Genomic DNA, 25,847 nt, shown 5'->3' with positions numbered 1-25,847 from the left:
AATCACACAGTGCACACGTAAAAGCTGTTGTGGGCTATCATGTTTGCTGATTTGCAGGACCTGTAGCTTTTTGTGCTTTCACCCGCTTGTTTCTGATCAAAAGGTGCACCATCTTTAAAGTGTTTACTTTGTGCAAAGCACTGTAGGTGAGATTGAGGAAAGGTGCAAGGAGAATATTTCATTCATTCATTCAATCGTATTTATTGAGCGCTTACTGTGTGCAGAGCACTGTACTAACCTATGGGAAATACAAGTTGGCAACATACAGAGATGGTCCCTACCCAACAGCGGGCTCACAGTCTAGAAGGGGGAGACGGACAACAAAACATGATCTCTGGTCCCTAAGGGACTCACCATAACACAGGGTAGTGAGCATGGGAGAATGAAGACCTGACAAAGGCTACACAAGGAGAGAATATGATAATGAAGCAAGTCCAAAAAAGGAACAAAACAAGGATGACAGCAACAAGAAGAACTGCAGAACATCACTGCTGAAGATGTAGCTTCCAGGCTCCACCAAGGTTCAGGCAGAGCTGACTCTGGTCCAACATTCATAACTCTCCCCTATGACGTAAAAGTTGACTTGAGCTTGCTACAGCCCTGGTTTCCGCTTGTCCCACTCCTGCCAAAGCAGGCAGGGGGAAAACATAGGCCTCTAAGATTCAGGTGGAAGCCTGGCTGTGCTATCTGTCATAGACATCTTCCAGTTTTTTGCTAAGATGTCTCCGTGTCTGAGGCAAATCTGGGACGGAGAATGCATGAGAATGAGCAGAAGTATCAAACCCAGTGTCACTAACTTTAGTATTTACTGAGCACCATCTGCATATAGAGAACTGTACGAGGCATAGAAGACCAGATCCCCGTCCCCAAGGGGATGTCAGTGTAATTATGGGAAAGAGTAGACACAAATCAATAATATACCATAATTTAACACGAGACACCAGTGAGGGAGTAAATGAATAATAAATTAACAGTTAAATGCATGTGTGTTGAGGTAACTGTTAGGACAACATGGCTGAAAAGATGTAGAGAATTAGAGAAAGGCATTCCCAGCAGAGACAGAAGAGAGATCTGCCCATCACTGAGAGATCTATGATACACCCCTTTCTCATGGTATCCTGGCATGCCTGGGATTTGTGGAGGTGTTGCAGGCATGTTGTTTTTCCAGATGAAAGCATCATTGAAATCCAAATAAACAGATGTAGTATTACCATTATGCTGCCACTTATTCAAATTGCATTTAGCTGCCCTGTTTGGATCCAGCCCTTGTTTCTCCTGTGCTTCTAACACAGGTAGAGCTCCAGGGTTTAGTTCTGACCCTCAATCTCTGGCATCCTGGAGGGCCCTTTGGCTTAAGGACAATCAAAGAATATCCTCACCAACCCAAGTCAAACTCACTCTCCTGGTCCAGAACTTGAGCCTCCTGGGGATGGGAAGGCAAGGCATAGCTTTGGTATTGTATTAGCCCAGGGGAAAAGATTCAAGGGTAAAGAAAAGAAACATATTTAAGCACTCGGCACCCAACAAGGTGGAAAACTGATTTGGGGAAAAATGATTAATTGTGTTTCTTTTGACCTCTAGGAGACAAGTTACATTGAAGATAACTCAAGCAAAAATGGTGCCATCTCCCTGATTTTCTCTCTCAAAGAAGAAGTAGGAGCATTAGCTAAAGTCTTATGCTTGTTTGAGGTAAGAACATTCATTTCTGCCACTAAAATAGTGGAAAACTCTGAATAGCATTTAACCTGTTTCAAAAGTAGTCCTTTATTTTAAAAATATATTTGCTCCTTGCAAAGCCAAGAAAAAACCCTCCTCCAGTTGAATTTCTCAGGCTCTGCTCCTCATTCGTACAGTGGTGAGTATCCCCACCTGTCAGGTGGAAGACTGGGGTTTGATTCCCCAACAGGGAGTGAGGTAAGTTTGAGAAGCAGCATGGCCTAGTGGCAAGAGCATGGGCTTGGGAGTCAGAGGATGTGGGTTCTAATCTTGGCCCCACCACTTGTCTGCTGTGTGATCTTGAGCAAGTCACTTAACTCCTCTGTGCCTCCGTTCTCTCATCTATAAAATGGGGATTAAGACTGTGAGCACCATGTGGAACAGGGTCTGTGTCCAATCTGATTACTTTAGTATCTACCCCAGTGCTTAAAACAGTGCTTAGCACATAATAAGCACTTAACAAATATTATCTTTTTTAAGAAGACAACCAAAAAGAAAAAATAGGTGTTGCCTATAAGACTAATACTTCTTCAGAATAAGAAGTGAAATTTGTTTTGACATTGGAGTGTTAATCATCTGGTACCTTTCTCCTTTGCCTCTGTCCAAATGCTATTTTGAGGAAATGACAGAAGGAATTCTGAGAGAAATACAGGTTAGAAGACAAAGATCACAAATCAGTCATTTATTGAGCTCTTCGTGTGTGCAGAGCACTGTACTAAGCCTTTGGGAAAGTACAGTATCATGATATTACTTAAAAAAATCCCCATGCATGGCTTTGTTCTGTATCCTTGCTTCTATTAAGAGAATCCCATGTGTTCCAAGGAAGAACACCTTCAAGCCTCCTTGCTCTCTCTTTGGAGCAAGTTGGTCTGCTTCCCCTAGACGGTTGGAAAAGTCCCCATGAGGCTTGGCATCTGGGAGAAGCTTCTCAGGGTGCATGGCATCTGGGGTGTAAAGCTCCCAGAGCTGCAGATGATGTATCTGAGTTTTGTATTGCATAGACTTCCAGGGGTCTCTGAGAAGGAAGAAAACAGCTATATTGTCACGCATGCAAGTGCACACGGATGCACACACACACATACATACACCCCTCCCCCCCTTTCATTTTCCAACAGGGTGCTCAGGCTTACACCAATGAAAGGCACTACATTTTACCACATCAGAAATGTTTGTGTGGTACACCATCTGTGTGTTATGTAACCTATCTTTAGACCCTAAGTCCTCAAGGGGAAGAAGCTAGGTCATGTATATGGCTTTTTTTAAAAAAAAAATCCTATTTGGATTAGTTAAATATTAAACATTTTATTGATAGTAACCTCGACCTTATAAAGATAAATGAATGATTGGCAGGTGCAGCTTTGAAAGTTATTACATCAGCATCACCTACCCTCTTCCGTGGATTTTTGCTTTTGAAAAGTCTTGTCTTATGCTGCTGAGTCATCACTGACCCATAGCGATGCCATGGACACATCTCTCCCAGAACGTCCCACCTCTATCTGCAGTCATTCTGGTAGTATAGCCATAGAGTTTATTTGGTAAAAATACAGAAGTGGTTTACCATTGCCTGCTTCCACGCAGTAAACTTGTGTCTCCACCCTTGACTCTCTCCCATGTCACTGCTGCCCAGCACAGGAAAGTTTTGACTTGCAGCTGATTGCCTTCTACTTGATAGCCACTGCCCAACCTAGCAACGGAGTGGATATGTCTCTGCTTGACTATCCCTCCAGCAGTTGAGACTGGTAGACTACTGGGAACTCTCCAGGTCCCTGAGAGGGGTTTTGAAAAGTACAAACCAATATTCTAAAGCTAAGTGCTGCTAGCCTGCTTAGTCAGGGGGACTCACAGGCATTCATATGCAACAGCAGAAAATGTGATCGACCCTGATAAGAAGTTGGGGAAACATAGGTAGTAATAATAGTGGTATTTGTTAAGCACTTACTGTGTGCCAGACACGGTACTAAGCACTGAGATGGATACAGACAAATCAGATTGGACAGAGTCCCTGTCCCACATGGGGCTCACAGTCTTAATCCCCATTTTACAGATGAGGTAAATGAGGACCAGAGAAGTTAAGTAACTTGCCCAGGGTCACAGGGGAGACAAATGGCAGAGCCAGGATTAGAACCCAGGTCCTGATGATTCCCAGGCCCGTACTCTATCCACTAGGTAGTTAGAAGCCTCTCCACTAGTTAAATGATTCCAAATGAGATAAGCAGTCTTCCTGCAAAACAAAAACACAACTCCTTACTGGAGGAAGAGAGGGTGGTGTCTGATGGCCAGGGTCGAGGGGCGTCTGGGGCAGTGGTGGTGGAGTTACTGATAGGATCTCCTAACAAACTTCCCACCCTACCTCTCTCTGCTCTGTCAGTCAGTTACCCAAACACCCACGTGAGGGCTATGTCTAAAAAGCAGGCACTGTTGCAATATTGCCTCCCCCTGCAGAATGTCCTGATTGGCTAATTTTTTCTTTGAGTAATACTCTTTTCAAACAAAAGCAGAAGTTCAGCCTACGTAAATGGTCATTTTGAGACCAATCCTCTTGATCATACTGTTAGCTCTTTCAGAGCCAAGCACGATGATCTTGCCTTTTTGGTTTTGTTTTAGCTTTAGAAAACAAACTTTATTTAACAAATAAAACTTCAAAGGAAGTGTTATCTTTCTGGCCATCAGTTCCATTTTCCATTCTTCTTACCAGGCAGAGGAGTCATACCAGTTATCCAGCTGCAGTGGAAAGACATTTCCATACTGACATTTTCTCTTTGATTCAGTACAGTTCCTGGCACATAGTAAGCACTTAACAAATATCATCATTATCACCTACACATAGGCATGAACATAATAGTAATAATAATGATTGGGGTATTCATTAAGTGCTTGCAATCAATAATATTTATTGAGTGATTATGTTGTTCAGAGCACTGTATTAAGTGCTTGGGAGAGGACAGTTGAGTTAGTAGACTTGATCCCTGCCCTCAAGGATCTTACAGTCTAGTGGATTACTATATGCTAAGCACTGTGCCAAGTGCTGGGAGAGATACAAGATAATCAAATAAGACACAGTAGAATGGGCATTTAATCCCCACTTCACAGATGAGGAAACTGATAGAGAAGCTGAGCGATTTGACCAAAGTCCCAGAACAGGTGGAGTTGGAATTAGAACCCAGATCAGTTAAAACCCAGTCCTGGGCTCTTTCTACTAGATTATGATGCCATGGACAGAAGTAGCCTGTTTGAATTGGTATGTTCTATCTCAGCACCATATTAATATTAGACTGAGTCTCCAGGTTTTGGACTTGTGTAACAGTACGTCATTATCAGTTGTTGAGTACGTATTGTGGACAGAGCACTGAACCAAGTGCTTGGGAAATGCCCCCATCAATCAATCAGAGGTATTTATTGAGTGTTTACTGTGTGCAGAGCACTGTACTAAGCGCTTGGGAAGTACAAGTTGGCAACATATAGAGATGGTCCCTACCCAACAATGGGCTCACAGTCTAGAAGGCATTTGTTAAGCACTTACTATGTGCCAAGCACTGTTCTAAGTGCTGGGGGGGGTACCAGGTAATCAGGTTGTCCCACATGGGGCTCACAGTCTCAATCCCCATTTTACAGATGAGGTAACTGAGGCACAGAGAAGTTAAGAGACTTGCCCAAAGTCACACAGCTGACAACCTTCAAAGCCCTACTGAGAGCTCATCTCCTCCAGAAGGCCTTCCCAGACTGAGCCCCCTTTTTCCTCTCTCCATCCCCATCCCCTAAGCCCTACCTCCTTCCCCTCCCCACAGCACCTATATATATGTTTGTACAGATTTATTATTCTATTTATTTTACTTGTATATATTTACTATCCTATTTATTTTGTCAATGATGTGCATCTAGCTTTACTTCTATTTATTCTGATGACTTGACACCTGACCACATGTTTTGTTTTGTCTTTCTTCCCCTTCTAGACTGTGAGCCCACTGTTGGGTAGGGACCCTCTCTATATGTTGCCAACTTGTACTTCTCAAGCACTTAGTACAGTGCTCTGCACACAGTAAGTGCTCAATAAATATGATTGAATGAATGAAAAGTGGTGGAGCTGGAATTAGAGCCCGTGACCTCTGACTTCCCAGCCCGTGCTCTTTCCACTGAGCCACACTGCTTCTCAATAAATAATATTAACATTGATTTACTAATATATAGTAAATCAATAGTATTTACTGAGCTTTTATTGTATGCAGAGCATGGTACTGAAAGCTGGTAAATGGGCTCCCTGCACACAAGGAGCTTACAATTTATAGAAGTGAAAGACTAAGTCTCTGCCCTTTAGAGTCTTACAAGATAATGTTCAAAATGAAACAAACTATTACAGCAATAATCCTGAAGACCCATATAGGAAGCTACCTATAGATATTCGAGGTGAAATTTGAAGATGTGTGTGGAGACGTCTGTATCCTGCAGAATATAAAATATGGAAATATAAATATTGCCATGCTCTCTATTATTAAGAGAATGATGACTAAGAGAATGGTGACTACTTCGTTGATCAGTATCCCAGACAGGATCAAGGAAAGTGAAATATAAATCCATCAACCTCATTTATATTTGAGCAGAACACTAGATCCTATTCCTTTATATTGTAATTCTGAGATGGCGCACCAATGAGAAAGGATGGGGAAATGGAATAGTAAGCAGTTTCTTCCTCATTTTTTCTTTTTCCCTTTCGTCAGACCCCAGACTAATGGGGTTATGTATTTCTTTTAAATTTCCTTCTTGACATTACAAAAATAAAGAGAATTTTCCTGAGTTATATTTAAAACTACCAACCTAAGAATGAGTAATTTAATCACCTGTGTGGTGAAGTTGAACACACATATTTTGCAGTGGAGAACTAGGGATGCTTGTGAACAACAGCCCCAGCTTTCTAATTTTATAGACTGTAAGCTCTTTGGGGACAGGGATTGTGTCTGCCAACTGAATTGCACTCTCCCAAGTTCTTAGTATGGTGATCTTCAAAAAACTAAGCACTTGATAGCATTGATTGGTACCTGACAGAATTGGCTGAAACAACACTTTTTTCACTGATTGGCATTTATAAATGTAGTTATTTATGGGTCTAGCTTCCCTATTAGGGGATCGGGGACCACGGAGAGTGATGAGACAGGCTGAGTCTCTTTGTACCCTTGCACTGTTTGAATGTGGGCAGCATTACCAGGTTCATTGCCCAGTGCTTGGGTCACTCAGTGAATCAGGAACAATGGGAAACTTCCTCAAAGAAACAGCTCTCAATCAATGGTATTTACTGAGCACCTATTTGTTAATAGTTTTTGATAAACCTTAACTCCGTGCCAGGCACTGTACTAAGGCTGGGGTAGATACAAGATAATCAGTTTGGACGAAGTCCCTGTCCCATATGGAACCCACAATCTTAATCCCCATTTAACAGCTGTGGTAACCAAGGCATAGAGAAGTTAGGTGACTTGCCCAAGGTCACCCAACAGACAAGTGGGATTAGAACCTAGGTCTTCTGACTACCAGGACTGCATTCTTTCCACCAGACTTCACTACTTCTGGTCTCTTCTCTTCTGTCTGTTCTGTGCAGGACACTGTAGTATGCATTTAGGAGAGTACCATAAAATTAGTAAATGTTATCCCTACCCTTAGAGAGCATAGAGTCTAGCAGGGAGACAGAAATGAAAATAAATTTATAGAGAGGAGGAAGTTAAAGAATATAATAAGATGTACATGATTGGTATGGGTGAGTGTACCCAAGTGTTTAGGTGGTGTGTAAGTGTGTAAGTAAAGGTTGGGGGATTGGATGGGTGGGGAGATGTGATTGGATGAATAATGAGCTTTGAATCAAGCTCGGAGAGAGGAAAACCCGCTTATGCAGCTCATGGAGAAGCAGCGTTGGTCTAGTGGAAAGAGCACGGGCCTTGGAGTCAGAAGACTTTAGTTCTAATCCCAGCTCTGCCACATGTCTGCTGTGTGACATTGGGAAAATCATTTAACTTCTCTGTGCCTCAATTACTTCATCTTTAAACTGGGGATTAAACCCTAGTCCTTCCTACCTAGACTGTGAGCCCATGTGGGAAAGGGACTGTGTTCAACCTGATTAACTTTTATCTACCCCAGTGCTTCGAACAGTGCTTGTCATAGTAAGTGCTAATAAGTACAATAATAGTAGTAGTAATAATAATAATAATAATAGAACTCCCTGGCGGGCTGTCTCAGCTTCAAAGGTTACTACACCCATCTCAAGGATGCATTACTCAAGAGTAAACCCTCAAGTCTGAATGATAATATATAATATTAATATAATAATGATTATTAATTATAATAATAATGATGATTATGGCATTTATTAAGTGCTTACTATGTGCAAAGCACTGTTATAAGCGCTGGGGAGGTTACAAGGTGATCAGGTTGCCCCACGTGGGGCTCACAGTCTTCATCCCCATTTTACAGATGAGGGAACTGAGGCCCAGAGAAGTTAAGTGACTTGCCCAAAGTCACACAGCAGACAGTTGGTGGAGCAGGGATTTGAACCCATGACCTCTGACTCCAAAGCCCGGGCTCTTTCCACTGAGCCACAGTGCTTCTCGCTGTAGCTCCCTGTAACTGATCTTCTGCAAGATGAAGGACAATGTTTTTCTAATAGGGGTACAATATGTTATATTACGGGGTCCAGTAATGGGTATCTAAGTCAGTTTCATGGCAAATTTGGGTTGAGAGAGAGAATCCTAATGGCAAAAAATACCAACTCTCGACACCAGGGGGAGTGGTTGTTCCAAGATGACTTTCAGTGACTACCCGCTCTGGGCTTTTCCGCGGATTTTTCGGAAATCTGTTCGTTCTGTTTGCTCCGCTACCAATAGCAGAATATCCACTTAAGTCCTTTCGGAAGAACTGATTTTGGCTTAAGTGATGTCGTAATTGAGAGAACTGCTAAGATTAGGAACTGAAAGTGTAGTACCGATTTAATTAATCTAGTCTGTCAATCTCCAAACAGACTGGAGAGGGACTGGTTTATGAAAAAACTGGCAGTGTTTTCTTCAGGATTGCGTGGCCTCTCCCGCCTCAAAGATAATAAAGCGCTGGGTAAATGGCCTCCCTGTGCAGTGTCCGCTAATTCTGTTGTATTGTTCTCACCCAAGCGCCTAGCACAGTGTTCTAGACTGCAAGGTCATTGTGGGCAGGGAATGTGTCTGTTATATTGTACACTACCAAGCACTCAGTACAGTGCTCTGCACACAGTAAGCCCTCAATAAATACGACACAGTAAGCGCTCAATAAATACGGCTGACTGCTCTGCACATAGCGCTCAGTAAATACTCTTGACTGATGGTTGAGGTTAGGTGAAACCAGCCTAGAGAGGGGTGGTACAAACCAGCACCCACTAGTTGGTCCCCATATTTAACTGGTTCTGTGCGCCCTTCTTTCCATCCTCTTTCCACACCATTCCTTCCCCCCTCGAAGTTGCAGTCCTGGCATAGGTGCCAGTGGTGGGTTAGGGTCAATCACCTGATCCTTTGCATGTTTTATGGATTCATTGTTGTGGGAAAAGGAATGAGTCACACATTTGATATCAGGTTGGGCCTCCAGAACCAGCCCCAATTTCACTGGGAACTTGGGCAGCAATCCAGAGGGCAGCTCTCAGTCTGCTGCAGGGGAAGGGTGTTGGTGGCTTCTAGAAGAAAGGGTTCTCACCAGTTGAGTGGAGGGAGAAAGGGAACGCCATCCTAATCTTCTCTCACCATCCTTTAGGGCTGTTGTATTTTCAGGAGCTCAAATAGATGGGGGGCTTGGGTGAAGGCTGGCCTCCAGTAGATGGCTTCTAAGGTAGAAGGCAAGCCAGAAAGACAGCGACAGAGAGAGCAGGTGAGGGAAGAGAGGGAGGGGAAAGACAGGAGAAGAAGAGAGAAAGGCCTGGAGCCAAGAGATACACATATATACACACACATACACAGAGTGAGTTTCCCAGCAGCATACTGTCTTCATAATAATAATAATGTTACTTGTTAAGTGCTTCCTATGTGCCAAGCACTGTTCTAAGTGGTGAGGTTGATACAAGTTAATCAGATTGGACACAGTCCCTGCCCCACACAGGGCTCACAGTCTTTATCCCCACTTTACAGATGAGGTAACTGAGAAGTTAATTGACTTGCCCAAAGTCTCACAATAGACATGCGGTGGGGCCGGGATTAGAACTCAATTCCTTCTTACTCCCAGGCTATCCACTAAGCCAAGCTGCTTCTTCAGTAGGGATGGAGTCACCCTGCCCCTTAGCAGCCAGCTGATGGCAACGAGGAGCATGGACTGCACTGATTCATGTGGGCCTGCGGGTGTGGGGATCTCCGTTAGGCTCCCTGCTGCTTCTGCTCTCCTCCATATGGCTGCAGAGGAGGCAGCATAGTGGCAGGGCTATTGGCAGCCGCAACAGCCACGCAGCACAGGGAGTGGTAGCCCAACAGAGAGCAACAGTAGGAATAGAAAAACTACCCAGAGCAAAAGGAGCAGAAGCCGAGCTGACGCAACACATCCTCCCCTTCCCTACTGCCTTATCCTGTGCTGTCATTTCCATGGGGGCTCTGGATGTGATGGAGTAGATGGAGTGGTAGCAGTAGTAGCAGGGCATGGTGACAGCTCTGCCACCACATTGCCTTCCCTGCTGCTACTGCTCCTCCCTCCTGTGTTGCTGCTCGACTCGTGCCAGTCCGCCTCTCTGCTCTCCGGATCCCGGTAGGCAGACATCACCGCCCCCATCGTGCCATCACCCATTCATGCAGTTCTCTGCCTCGAGAGTGTGAAACTAAGAAAATGTCCTACAGTCTTGGTATTTGCTGTGGTCGCCCACCAGCTACTTCCCAAGGTTGGACCATGGGGAAGACGAGGGAGGGCCCCTCTTCCCCTCAAAAGGGCTAGAGCTCAGAGACCCACATTCCCTTCTCCAAGAAGAACCTGAGGAGGCTTGTAAGAACCATAGATTGCCAATCTCTTTTCTAGCAGCCCACCATCACCACAGCCATTCCTAGTAAAACAGCCTGGGAGTCAGAAGGTCGTGGGTTCTAATTGCAGCTCTGCCACTTGTCTGCCATGTGGCCTTGTGCAAGTCACTTAACTTCTCTGTTCCTAAGTTACCTCATTTGGCAGCAGGATAAAACTGCAGGGCAAGAAGTTTTGCAGAATTCATCTTAGACTCAGAAGGTGACCAGGTAAGGTGCCATTAGAGTTCTGCGTGGTGCCACTGCTGTCTGTGGAGGGCGCACAGGCAAGGGGAAAGATTGGGAGTACTTAATCAGCAGTGGGGTCCTGGGATTTGTTTTTTTATTTTCCTCCTGTGGCTCGGGTGAACTAGGTAGGAGAGGGGTACATAATTCTAACAGCCTATGTAAAATAACTGACCAGTTCTTAATTTTTCTACTTCTGATTATAACTGTCCCCTTTATCCACAGTCTACAGAAGCACAGATTATGCTCCCAATCTTTTCTTGTAGGAGAAAGATATAAATCTAACCCACATTGAATCCAGGCCATCTCTTCTAAATAAAGACGAATATGAGTTCTTCATAAATCTGGATAACAGGAACATACCAGCCCTGGATGAAATCATAAAGAGCCTGAGACTCGAAATCGGTGCCACTGTTCATGAACTTTCTCGAGACAAGAAGAAGGACACAGGTAAGAAAGAGAGACTCCTGAGTTTTGCCTAAGGCAGCAATGGCTATGAAATACCAACAGCCTGATCATCTTGAATCTACTGCTATTTCCCATGGCAAAGTTGTTTCTTTTCACAGCCCTGTTATTTTCACATTTATCTTATCTCACGGTTATTATTGTCAGGTGGCTAAAAGGCCATATACTCTACTTGTGAAATGTAATCCAGTTACTCATCCTTGAATGATTGGTGGTTAGAGGCTAACATTATCCTGAGGAGAAACTGGATTCTTTTTGTGGAACTACAGTAAATTCAGCCTGTTAGTTTCCTTGTAGACACAATTTCAGAGAAAAGCTATATGGGGGCTTAGGTTTTAGATGCATTATATTTATCACAAATATTCACAAAGCAGGGTGGTGATGATGGTGGTAGTTTTTGTAGATTATTCACCTGGCTCTCAAAATCTGTCAAGATATTTTCTAATGGGAAGACACTCTCATTGCAAACTTAAATTTTGTCTGCTGCTGAAGGAGCTCACTCTCAACCTTATATAATTTTAAAATGGCTAAGTGAAAACTAAATTGCACTATTTTTTCCTCTTCTAACCCTGACCCCTTATTGAGCAACAATCAGTTCAAAGAGACTGAATCCCAGATGAATGACAGCTTGGACCTATTTCCTAATGTTTTGGGGGAAGCTGCAGGAGGGCTCTGAATCAGGCAGAAGGGTTTCAAGGTTCAGAAAATTCTTGGGTAGGGCAATCTTCAGCTCATCTCACTCTCTTTTTTTCAAATCCATGGCTGATTCCCTGATTGCTAGCATCTTTTCCTTTTCTTGTGCACCTGTTTAAGCCTAAGCCTCAGGCCAGTGAGTAAGAAAGGGAAACGTGATTATGTCAGCTCAGGCAGATAGAATCTGGGTGGCCTCAGAAGGATCATTGAGCAGGAAAACAAGAAGGTGGCTGCCTCAAAGGAGCATCAAGCAACAAGCAGTCAGTCTACTAAGATGTTCCACAGTAGTTCGGGAAGTGGTTATGTGGGATACTTGAGAAAAACAAATGAGTAAAGTTAGCATGATGCACTAAAAAGAAAAACTGTCAGGTCAAAACCCACAGATTACAACTTGAAGCAAAACTATTCTTATTTCTTACATATTTCTACATTCACCTTTCGTCCTCTAGACTGTAAGCTCTCTATGGGCAAGGAATGTGTCTACCAATTCTCTTATATTATTACTCTCCCAAGTGCTTATTACAATGCTCTGCATGTACTAAGTGCTCAATAAATACGATTGATTGCTTGATTGATTTCCTCCCTATCTGTACTGATAGTGTTCTCCATCACCTCACCCCAAGAATCAAACACCACAGGAAAGCAAGATAGTTGACTGTCTCAGCTGATATGGGGAAAGAGGCAGAGTAGAGAGGAACATTTGCCAGGAGGAGCTATTTTGAGAAGTGAAAGGGAATGGTGTGGGGAAGAATCCTCTCCTTGGTCAGAATACCAAGGAGAAAGTGAACCAGTAAGTACAAAATTGGTTTGTTCTTCCATTTAAGAGTACATTTTAAGTTATTTTGTTTCCTTAAGCTTTGCTGTTGACCTAAGTGAGATTTCATGGTGTTGATCTACACTTGGATCTGTACCCTTTAGACTCTCGATCTTTATGCTACCTTCAGACCCACAGCACTTATATGAATATCTGTAATATATGTATAATAATGTCTGTCTCCCCCTCTAGACTGTGAGCTCCTTGTGGACAGGGAACGTGTCTATTAACTCTGTTGTATTGTACTCTCCCAAGGGCTTAGTACAGTGCTGGGCAAACAATAAGCACTCAGTAAATACCATTGATGTTAAATCTCCCAGTCTATAAAATTGTGGAAAATTCTGAAATTGAAGCAATCCAAAGAGACCGAACATGCCATTAAATAGCATGCCCAGCTTTTATCTGCTGAGGAAAGAGTCAAGTTGGGAGGCACTTTGTATGTCTTTCTGGGCACTTCTGTAACTATTATATAAATTCAGAAGTGAACAGGGAGATTTCTGATCCTAAACAGAGATAGAACATCCTATTATTCCACATTATTTTACAGGCAACATACCATCTGCTTGGAATTGAATAGATATTGAAAACAGATTTCTTTTCACCACCTCTAGGAATGTTGGTACCCTTGGGCTATGATGTAGGCCACTGCTAGCTAGATAGGGAACAGTTACTGTCCTTTATTCTCTTTGGGGAAGCTCTCCATGACTTTCCAAAGCTGTCCCTTCTAGGGAGCCCTTGAAAGAGAGTAGTCAGCTGACAGATCAGGCCCATTGCTGCAATTTAGCTTTGAAGAGCTGCTTTTCTCGATTTGAATGGAAATTTGGCCCGAGGAAGAATTCAAGGAGTAAGGATGGATGACAGGAGCAGGCCAGCATGTTGAACTGGATCATTTGAACCCCTAAAGGAAATTAAACTCAACTAGTCTTCATTACTGTTCATTAAATGGCTCAAGGGCCTAAGTAGGGATGAAAATTGAAGTTTTAGGCTTTTAATTGTGAAAGTTCCCCACCCCACACAGCTTAAGTGAATGTTAATTACAATGCCATGTTAAACAGAAATCCCAACCTTATAAATGCCTAATTCCTCCTTGAGAAACCAATGTGAGTTTAATAGGATTTCGGATGAGAGGGGCTTTGAATGCTTTGGGTCTATTCTTCCCCTTCCTGATGTTCTAAAATCCTTCCTCAAAACAACATGAAAGAGCATTAATATCTTCCATCAATAAATCGGTTAATCCCTTTACCTTCCCCTTTGAGTCTTCTCCATGACATTACATTTAGAGGGTGAAAACATTCCTGCGTGGAGACAGATTGCGGCGATCAAGAAAAAAGGAGACAAAGCAATATGGCTGGAAAGAGATTTATGAACATCAAATTTTTGAAGAGGGTTTTCTGTTTTGAATTACGGAAAGAAAATGACTGGAGTGGGTTTCACTAAGCTCCAGTGATTAAAGGTGTCACAGCAGGGTGTCAGGCTGGCCCAGGCATAATGAGACTGTATGTCCTGTGTGGATCAAAAAGACTCTCTCTCTCTCAGGGAACTTACAGTTCTGTTTGTTCCTTTCAGGAAAGCCAAACTTAAAACTAAAGCTTCGGAGAAGCAATTTGTTGTAGAAAACCAAAGCTAAATCAGTTCCCACCTGCCCGCTCCTGTCTTTCTACCACTTCACTGCCCGCTTTTCCTTTTCTGTTTTTCAGTTTCAGCATTATTGCCCTGATGGTCTAGGAGCAATTAATCATTTCATTGCTGGGCAGGCTGGAATTTAGAGAAATGGTAGGGCAAAGGAATAGCTGGGGGTGAATAAGATAACTGAGGAGGCTGAGCTTCTAAGATTGGAGCTCTACTGCCTAACCCCAGCACAAAATCACCCCACTCTGGGAATGTCCATAGTCACTATTACTAGGAACAATTAGAAGAAGGCAAGAATGGTGCCTTAACGACATTGGTATTTCCTGTCATACTGTGAGTGCCCAGGAAATACCTGAAGTTTGATGGGGAGGATGAGGCTAGGAAGGTTCAAGAGGAAATGCTGACTGTGGCTCCCAAGGTTATTTTAGGAAACAACTAACCCATAACTTTAAAGTATTTTGCAAATGCAGTATGCTGTGCGCATGTCTCTGGCCATACCACCCTGAACACGCCCACTCTCCTCTGATCTCAAAAGCTAAACAGGGTCAGGCCTGATTAGTACTTGGATGGGAGACTGCCTGAGAATACTGGGTGCTGTAGGCTCTTCTCCAGTACTTAGTACAGTACCTGGAACATAATAAGCACCCAAGAAGTACCATAATTATTCTTAGCATAATAGAAACCCCAAATCACAGGGACTACGTAAATCATAGTTTGTTGTACTGTACTCTCCCAAGCACTTAGTACGGTGCTTTGCTCACAGTAATAATCATAGTAATAGTAATCATGGTATTTAAGTGCTTACTATGTGCCGGACACTGTACTAAGCACTGGGTGAATACAAGCAAATCGGGATGGACACATTCCCTATCCCACATGGGGCACACACGTTCAATCCCCATTTTACAGATGAGGTAACTGAGGAACAGAGAAGTGAAGTATCTTGCCCAAGGTCACACAGCAGACCTTGTGGAGCTGAGATTAGAACCCACGACCTTCTGACTCCCAGGTCCGTGCTCTATCCACTACACCATGCTATGATTGAATGAATGAATGAATGAATGAATGAAGGGTGTAAACTTCTCATTAGAGTGTAGGCTCCTAGTGAATAGGAAGCACCTCACTTCTATTGAACTTTCCCAGCTGTTCTTTATTTATTTATTACTCTATTTATTTATCTTGTACATATCTATTCTATTTATTTTATTTTGTCAGTATGTTTGGTTTTGTTCTCTGTCTCCCCCTTCTAGACTGTGAGCCCGCTGTTGCATAGGGACTGTCTCTATGTGTTGCCGACTTGTAGTTCCCAAGAGTTTAGTACAGTGCTCTGCACACAGTAAACGCTCAATAAATTTGATTGATTGTTCATCATGGTGTGTTGCACACATTGAGTTTTTAACAAATCCCACTTGACCCACTACTGCCTCTCTTACCCATTCTCTCACTTTTTCCATCTCTGTCTCAATCTCCCGCACGCCAGCTAGGGATAAGTGACCCAGTGTAACTCAGGAACACATCGCACAGCTCCACTCTGGTCTGTGGAGTAAAATTAAATAGCAAATTAGGAGTTCTTAAGAAAATGAAGTCTCTGGTCTGGAAGTCATTTAGTTGTGTCCTTCAGTGATGCCAGGCCTATGAAGTCATTCATTGTTCTGAACTCTGTCTTGGGTTAAAATAGTTGATCAGACTGACACAGAGCATCTCTTCACTAATGTTTCTGGAAACTCGTTGCCTCTTGGTAGACCTCCAGGAGCCCACAAGAGGGAGAATTAAATATTATTCTATTTCAGGCAAAAGGGATGGAGGATTTATTGCTTTTCTGAGGCAGACTGGAGGCTGATGTTACATGGGGGCATTGTTTACTAAACCCTGGGGCTGGCCAGAGCATTTGGGGCTGTTTAGACTGGGCTCAACATGAGCCTTGAGTTTCTCTAAATTTAATAGACCCGTACATGACCCCATCCCAATGGTCAGAAAGCAGACTCTGGGCACCAGCTCCTCAGTGCTTCTGTTGGGTCACCCACATATAAATAGCTGTTGAGTCTCCCATTCAGCACTTGACCCCATGTTAATTTGACCACAACTTGGGTGTCCAGGGCAAACTCATAAATGCTGCAGTTTCAGTTAGAAACAAATCAATATTTATTAATGATCTGCCCACTCTGTTCCTTCAGTCTGTGTTGAGCCCATCTACCGTGGTAATTCATTAACTGCAGTGCAAGCAGTCAGCCTGTCTGCCGAGCCAAGGCCAGCGACTAGGCCTTGACAAAGTATTTTAAACACCCATTAACTGGATAATGCCATTTGTCTTTTTTCATAGTTGCAGGGTTTATTGAGGTCTGTGTGAGAGAACACATTTACAGTAGTGGGAAGATGGGGAGTTTGAGAATTTCTATAAGAATATTTTCCTGCCAGTATCTGGTGTAATAATAAAAACAGTAAGTAATAGTAATAATACTAGTATTTGAGTAGTGCTTTGTGTTTCTGAAGTGCTTTCATGTCAATTGTGGCGTCCTTTATTCTCATACATTCCTTCATGTATACTAATGCTACTATTGATTCCCATTTTACAGATAAGGAAACTGAGGCACAGAGAAGTTAAATAACTTACCCAAGATCACACAGACCACCACTGGCCAAGTTCTATGTTAACTTCAGTGCCAGATCAATATTTTCTGAAGATGTTAGGTATGAACTTGTGTAGTAAATAAGAAGGTCAGATAAGGTACACTTATTTATGGGCTTTGGGAGATAGAAGGTCAGCATTTTGATTGATTCCTTCATAGCATTTTCCTATGACAATCATTACATTTTTCTATGGAAATGAATGCATGTTGTAGTGAACAAGCATTGTATTCTCTATGCTAATTCATCCGTCATTCAGACAATCATTTATTGAGAGCTTTGTGCGGAGCACTGTATTATGTGCTTGGGAGAGTACAATACAAGAGACTTGGTAGAAATTTTCGCTGCCAACAAGGGGTTTACAGTCTAGAGGGGGAGGCAGATATTGAAATACATTACGGAAGTGTACATAAGTGCTATGGGACTGAGTGTGGCCTAAATAAGGGGTACAAATCCAAGTGCAAAAGTGAGGTAGAAGGGACAGGGAGTAGAAAAAATAAGGGCTTAATTGGGGAAGGCCTCTTGGAGGAGATGTGATTTTAATAAGACTTTGAAGGTGAGAAGAGTGATCATCTGTCAGAAATGAAGAGGGAGGAAGTTCCAGGCTAGAAGCAGGACGTGAGCAAGGGGTCAGCAGTGAGAGAGATGAAAGCGAGGTACTGTGAGTAGGTTGGCATTAGAGTGAAGTGAATGTGCTGGGTTGTAGAAGGAAATCAGTGAGGTAAAATGGGAGGGGGCAAGGTGATTGGGTGTTTTTAAAGTGTTTTCAATCCAAATGCTCCCCCAGACATCTATTTGTCAAGGAAATATTTTCCTTAAACTTGATCCAATTCTGCCATTCCTTTTAAATGATCCTCCCCTAAGTTTCCTAGTGTAATATAATGGTCTTTAATAAGAGCTCCCTCAGTGTTAAGCACTGGGGTAATTAAAAGTAAATGGATAAGATACTTAGGAGGAATTGGTGACCCTGGAGCCAGAAAGTTTTAAAGAAGTAGAAAATGTGTTGAGTCAGAAAGGTTCTCCAGAAATATTTGATCTTAATGATTTCATAATTGCAGGAGGGAGCCTGAGGTAAAAGGTAATTCACAGTTATCAGGAAGGCACTTTCAGGTCTTATTGCATACCTCCTCCCTCGTTAAGATATTTCCTCAAAACTTAGGGTTAGAAAGGGAGAAAGTTCCCTTAGCTATCATCCCAGCTCCTCTGTCCCCCACCCATGTCCATTGTCTTCTGAGGTAATTTCACACTCATCCTTAGAAATTCCCCCAAAATAGATTCCACAACCCCCCTTGTTGACATAATCCAGTGTCTTCTAACCTTTTCAGGAAGGTCTATGGTTTATGCCTGTTCAAGCGGTTAGTACAGAGCTCTGCACACATTAAGCTTCAATAAATACCATTGATGATGATGATGACTTCCAAGGCATCAGAGAAAAATTGCACACCACTACCTCTCCTTCAGAGGGATCCTTCTTATTTTCAAAGGCAGTTCTCAGCCCCTTCAAATTTCTCTTTTCGTAATTCAATCAAGCAATCAGTCGATGGTATTTATAGACCACTCACTGTGTAAAGGAGTACTGTACTAAATGCTCCGGAGAACACCATAGAATTAAATACCCTATCCTTTTAGCTTTTTTCTCATAGGATCCGTTTCTCAGACCTTTAATCATTTTAGTTGCTCTCTTCTTGATCGTCTTCAACGATTTCTCCTTGGTTTCTTTTTGGGACCCTAAACTAAATATGGGAACCTTTCTTCCAAAATACTGAAGCCTTATAAAAATCCAAATTGTGGGTGTGCTGTTTCTGATGCCATCTAGTGACACTTTGGAGTATAGCAACAAAGTTTTTGGACCAATTTACCTAAGTTAATGAAGAACGAAAGTTCCTCCATTAAGAAAAAAAAATCAATTTCGACTCTATTCTACCCTCCTTTCATTAACATTCTTAGGTGAATGAGCATCTGATACATTTATTACACAAGTTCCTTGCCTTGAATCTCTGTGTTCATGACCATTTCATAAAGTTTTTGGAAAAAGCCCTTCTGATTATCAGTGTCCATTTTGCAACTTCTTGCCATTTCCTTGGGGATCCCCAGATCTCTCTGGGTAATGGGCGTGAATGCGTGGGCTCTGGAAGAGTCTCTACTGCTGACTTTATGCAGGCAGAGTATGTTAAAGTCTTTCTGGGAATTTCTCAATCAATCAGTGGTATTTATTGACTGATTGCACTGTGTGCAAACCACTGTCTGAGAACTTGGGAGAGTACAGTGCAACAGTATAACCGAGTAGGTAGACATATTCCTTGCCAAGCTTTCTGGGGCTTGTTCCCACCACATTCTTACCAGGAAGACCAAGGGGTGGAGAAACCGAGTAATAATAATAATAATAATAATAATAATAATAATAATAATAATAATGGCATTTATTAAGCGCTTACTTTGTGCAAAGCATTGTTCTAAGCACTGGAGAGGTTACAAGGTGATCAGGTTGTCCCATGGGGGGCTCACAGTCTTAATCCCCATTTTACAGATGAGAGGACTGAGGCACAGAGAAGTTAAGTGCCTTGCCCAAAGTCACACAGCTGACAAGTGTGCTTGGTCCCCTTCTGTTCTCAATCTACACGCACTCCCTTGGTGACCTCATTCACTCCCACGGCTTCAACTATCATCTCTACGCTGATGACACCCAGATCTACATCTCTGCCCCTGCTCTCTCCCCCTCTCTCCAGGCCCGCATCTCCTCCTGTGCCTCCCTGTCCCACATGAGGCACACACTTTCAATCCCCATTTTACAGATGAGGTAACTGAGGAACAGAGAAGTGAAGTATCTTGCCCAAGGTCACACAGCAGACCTTGTGGAGCTGAGATTAGAACCCACAACCTTCTGACTCCCAGGTCTGTGCTCTGTGGCTGAGGTGAATGTTGGGGGATGCATGAAATCAATCAATCAATCATATTTATTGAGCACTTACTGTGTGCAGAGCACCGTACTAAGCGCTTGGGAAGTACAAGTTGGCAACATTTAGAGACAGTCCCTACCCAACAGTGGGCTCACAGTCTAGAAGAAGTGGGGAGAGCTGCTGGGATGGATCTGGTGGAGCCTCCAGAGACTGAGGGGGGTTTTGGCTAAGGGGATCCCTTAGGGTGTTAGTCCCTTGCCAACTGCCCTTAATCTCTGCTTGTTCAAGTAACCGGAGTAGATGGTCTTTCTAAACTGGGACCTACTCTCAACTCCTGTCTGCTAATATTTCTTAAGAGGTGGCCGGAAGAAATAAAAACTGTTGTTTCCCTTTCTATTTTCTAGTGCCTTGGTTCCCAAGAACAATTCAAGAGTTAGATAAATTTGCCAATCAGATTCTCAGCTATGGGGCTGAACTGGACGCAGACCACCCAGTAAGTGTAATGCTTTAACAGTGGGTTGTATATTTTAATAATATTAATAATAATGGCATTTATTAAGTGCTTACTATGTGCAAAGCACTGTTCTAAGTGCTGGGGAGGTAACAAGGTGATCAGGTTGTCCCACGGGGGGGCTCACAATCTTAATCCCCATTTTCCAGATGAGGTAACTGATGCACAGAGAAGTTAAGTGACTTGCCCAAAGTCACACAGCTGACAATTGGCGGAGATGGGATTTGAACCCTTGACCTCTGACTCCAAAGCCCGGGCTCTTACCACTGAGCCACGCTGCTAGCTCAACGTGAACTCCATCCTTGATAGAACCCACCCCTCCCTGCTCATAGGGAGTTCACCAAATGGCAAATAGAATCAGGTTTGCTGATTTGCTACAGTTTCCACCCAGAATTGGAATAAATTGCGGAGCTCTGGGCCCAAATCCCAACCAGGTTGGCTGGTCAACTCATGAAGGAGAACAGGAGAGATCTTCTGGTTACTGGGAAGCTTCATCACTCTGTGTCTCAGTTCCCTAGAAGCCTGCAGTCGGACAGACAGAATTTTGGAAGACAGAGAGTTAAAGATCATCTTTTAAACAGATGAGCTTCTTTCAGGTTCCCCAGGGTGCTGTTAGTGTGCTGGAGCAGTAGTCATTTATGAGGGGGAGTCTCCCTAATGGCCCATTGGACCACAGGGCATGTTCTGGCTTTTCCCCAAAGATGTCTCATTTTCATCCTCTGCAGACCTGTTATCTGTTCCCAGGCTATGTTTCCTTGCAGGGATTACCATAGAAAATGTACTGGGCTGTTGCATTGGATCACATATTTGGATGAGAAAGAATAGTTTTGGTTGGAGTGATGGGCGTGGACATATATAGGAAGAGTTTATGAGAACTGGTTCAATTGAAGCCTCAACTAGAGTTAGATATCAATGATTCAGGCTGATATCTTTTAGAAGCCCAGATTGACAGCTAATCATTTCCATTGGCATCTGTTTACCAAAACATCATTCTTGGATCCAAGGTCCTGTTTCCACCATGGTCAATTCTTCAGGTTCATCTGCTCCTCCTCCCATCCCTATTTCTCTCCATTAAACATCTCTCTGGTTGCACAAGACAGTGGGAGAGGGAGAATGTGAATTGAAGGCAGGGAGATATACCCTGACCCTGAGCTCTTATTAGTCTTATCCTAGCAGAACCACAGATATGGTTGGTCATAACATTAGCTGGTGTTTCTTTTTCAAATCCAGCTAGTGTACTTGACTCAGAGCAGTGAGTTTTCTTATAAAAATAAAATTCATCAGGTACATTTGAACCCCAAAGGATGAGCCAGGTTCTTGGTGTTCCTGGGGGTTTAGCCAAGCCCTGGGAAATTAGTCCAAGGACAGAGCAAACTTAGCAGCTTGTTTCTCCCCATCAGCATAAGCCCCTCGAACAACATCATGGAATGAAACAGATATATCGTGAAAAATGTAAATACGGACCAGAGAAAAGCAGGCGTGTTCCTTCCAGAAGGACCCTCTGTTCTGATTTTTCTGGTGCACTGAATTTGACCTCCTTCTTCCCACTCTTTCAGTTTGGTACTTTAAACTGATTTCACTTAGATTTCATATCAGAGTCTCAGAGCCAGTCATTTTTAGGGATGAGGAGAAAAGAGACTGGCCTCAAAATTGAGAGTAAAATGTTTCATTATTTGTTCGTGAGTTGAAATGTTAAAAAGAAGTAACATGAAAAGAAGGAAGACCCAAACAGGCTGAATTATTTTACTGTACTACTAGCAGTCCAAAGCATCGAGAAATAAAATTGTTGAATTTCAATAACATTCAATTTTAGCCCTGCTTTTTACTGTAAACCTTTATACTGTTCTCAAACATGAGTTTGCTAAAGTACTCCCACTAGAAATAAAATGTGGTTGCAGTAGGAGCAAAGAATAAGTAATTTAAAACTTTAACCTAATTTTCCCTACTGGAGTGTATGATAGATAATCCAGTATGATTTCAATTTAGCCAGATAAAAAGTGCCAGTATATACAAAGGGTAGTACAGATCAGGTCATATTCTTTTTTCAAACATTTGTCTGCTCTGTGAAGAGAATTCAGCAACTGTTTAAACAGAACCCTACCTTTCCTCCACCTCCTCTCTTCCCTTTTGCTTCTCTCCCCAAATACCCTGAGTTCAATTTAGTTCTCCAGAGCTTCCCTAGAACAGACCCAGGTGTTCTCATCATCCCCCGTTCTTCTGGCCAGGCAAAGCCTGGTCCCTTGATGGGAAAGGGGTTGGGTGGGGATATGGCAAGGGGAAGGTGAAGTCACTGAATGTTTGCCTCATTGAATTCTATTCCATGATGACCCAGGCTCCAAAATGGAGTTTCAGCATACGTAGGAGGCTGCTACTGTGTCATGCCAGTTTCTCCTGCTCATCTTCTCCCTGCATAGCTCTACTACTGCCTCTAGAACAGCATGCTCCAAACTGGCTCAGGAACAGTTGAGATCCTGCCAAAGATTTAGGTGACCCTCAGCTTCCTGGACCCCCACTTCCTGTGGTGCTGCACCCCTCCTTTCTCTGCAGTCTACTTTTGGTTTAAGGAATCAGGTGTGATGGCACGAATGGATATTAAAATTAGAATTGACAACCAGATGTGTGGCAATTTGAAACTAGCTTGAGACTAGACTGCACGGTTCCTATAGGGAGACTTGTAAACTACATTTGAGGGCTTTCTTACTGCTTCACACACCTGAATGGGACTTTTGGGAAAGGCCTAATGGGATTCAGCCCAACACGGAGTTTAGAAGACCATCTGGGCACTCAAAGCACTGGTTTAAACATTTCAGTAAAATTTGTGGAATAAGAATGCATGCCTCCAATACAAATGTGGAGATAATGAGAAAAATTCAGTACCTCAGTCCGGCAAAACAGCCAGTTTTTTTTCTTTCCTTTGATAAAAACCTGTATTGTTTTGTTAAGCTTCCCGAATAATAGAAACCGTGAGTTTGTTTCCAATAATTATTGCATGCAGCCTTCAGGTGTTTTTATAACTCCACATCACACAGAAATACCCCCCTCCTCCCTCTTTCAACAACAACTTATTTTCATGTCAAAACATACTCAGATATATGCAGCGTAACAAAAATTGCTGCTATTAGTTTAATTGAGATGGGGTGATTATAAATAAATTACATGCAGTGCCACTAAAATTGCTGCTATTAGTTTAACTGAGACAGGGTGATTAGTCATTCACCAACTACTATTTGATCCAAAATGTATTACATGTTGTATTCAGATTTTCAAGATACCCAGTATGGTTGTCGGGAAATCAAAAGCCAATAGTACTATAGTGAGTAGATTCAATGCCACCCCTCATTTTTCACATCAACTGAAATAACACAGAATTTAAACACAAGCAAAGATAATCCAAATCAAGTCCTGAAATGAATAAATTATATCTGATCCATTGATCTGATCGGAAAGTCTCAATTGCACACTAATCAGTATACTGAATTGATTCAGTTTCCGCATCATCTCTAAAAAGGAGATAAAATGCCTGTCCTCCCTCCCTCTGTGACAGGACTGTGCAGCATGGCATAGTGGATAGAGCACAGGCCTGGGAGTCAGAAAGTCATGGGTTCTAATCCCGCCTTGGCCACTTGTCTGCTCTGTGACCTTGGGCAAGTCACTACACTTCTCTGGGCCTCAGTTACCTCCTCTGTAAAATGAGGATTGAGACTGTGAGCCCCACATGGGACAGGGACTGTGTCCAACCCGATTTGCTTGTATCAACCCCAGTGCTTGGTACAGTGCCTGGCACAAAGTTAAGTGCTTAACAAATACCATCATTATTATTGCTATTATTATCTCTGTATGAGATAGGGACTGTGTCCAAACTGATTATCTTGAATCTCCCTAGCACTTTGTACAGTGCTTTCTTAATAAATACCATCGTTAGAAACATCAAATAAGTGTACAGTCAATTTACCATTGTGTGATCTCCACTTACACTTCCTCAAAGTAAGTGTCAAGAAACAAAGATGTCCAACAGGTGGATTTGTCCAACAGGTGGATTTAAGCACAAGGACAATATGCAATTTTTTTGAGGTGATTGGGGCTTACACAGCCCAATTTGGGGGAAATAGCACAGAATGAAAGCCTTTCACCTGGCCAACCAACAAGCCTATTATGTTTACCTGTAGCACTGCAGTGAAATGACCTGTGACTTTGAGTGAAGGCCTTCCAGAAGATCAGTGCCCCTTGAAAGCTTTGACCCTTCCAACAATATTGCTTCTCATCCTTCTTATCATGAATAGTCATTTAAGTTTGACTCTCTCAGCATGTCATTTCCTCCTAGAGAATCAGCCTACTCCTTTGATACTAGGCAGTTTTACCTCTTTCAGCTTTTGGAATCCTGAAAATGGCCTCTTAGGTTTTGTGTTTTTTACCACAGCTGCTCCTAAAGAGACACTCCCACCAGGGATCAGAAGGTGATCATCTATCAGTCAATATATCGATGATATTTACTGAGTGCTTGCTGTGTGCAGAGTATTTTATTATGCACTTGGGAGCGCATATAGTACACTAAAGTTGGTAGACAGTCCTGAAGTCAGGGACTATAACTGAGTTCTCACACAGGTTTCCCCCAGTTTTAACACTTTCTTCCAGTCTACATGCTTTCAGTTTCTCTTGCACTTTCAGTTCAGTTAGCATCTGCCTGCCTGTCCATGGTCCTCTGGGACCCAGGGACGAACTTGAAGGGCTGGAATATACATCTGGTTGCCAATAGAGACCTCTTAGGGTGACTTGGCTAAGTGAGCATAAACCTTTTTGAGCCTCGCTGACCGAAAGGAACACTAATACTCCATTCCACACTGTTGACTAATGAGCAATTAGCCATCCATTCAATCTGCTGGCCACGATTACAGTGAGGTGGGAATCTGCACTTCATTCTCTGAGACTTTTGGGGTACAAGGCTGTCATCCGTATGGCTGTCTGCCATTTTCCTTCAAGAAGCAGTGTGAACTATCCTAGTCTTTCTTTTTCCAATAATGAATTCTGCCCACAGTTCAACAGACTGTTTTTCTTAGGGAAAATAAGCAGCTGTGGAATAGGAAGTCTGATCTGTCTGACTGAATTGCATATACCCTTATGCACAATGCATGGCACATAGCACCAACAAATACCAGTTATCTTTAACCTCTTAAATATCTTCAAGGAAGATCATAAAACAAAAAGACTGAAATATCAGTTCGCCTCTGGCCTTCATCTTTATATGATTGCAACAAACAACCAAAAGCTGTGTGATCTAGGCACTTGTG

The 25,847-nt window shown here is 42.7% G+C and overlaps 1 protein-coding gene across 2 annotated transcripts in view; it reads left to right on the top strand.

Annotated features, from left to right (window-relative positions):
- The window catches only part of PAH (phenylalanine hydroxylase), a 43,017-nt gene that overhangs the window by 2,350 nt on the left and 14,820 nt on the right, over positions 1-25,847 (top strand). For both annotated transcript variants that reach the window (XM_038756165.1, XM_038756166.1), the window contains exons 2-4: positions 1,582-1,689; positions 11,195-11,378; positions 20,456-20,544. In XM_038756165.1, coding sequence (XP_038612093.1) covers positions 1,582-1,689; positions 11,195-11,378; positions 20,456-20,544 — 381 coding nt within the window. The remainder of the gene's footprint in view (positions 1-1,581; positions 1,690-11,194; positions 11,379-20,455; positions 20,545-25,847) is intronic.

The sequence above is a fragment of the Tachyglossus aculeatus genome, chromosome 14, assembly GCF_015852505.1.
Source record: "Tachyglossus aculeatus isolate mTacAcu1 chromosome 14, mTacAcu1.pri, whole genome shotgun sequence".
Classification (NCBI taxonomy): domain Eukaryota; kingdom Metazoa; phylum Chordata; class Mammalia; order Monotremata; family Tachyglossidae; genus Tachyglossus; species Tachyglossus aculeatus.
This window is presented reverse-complemented; position numbering and strand designations above follow the sequence as displayed.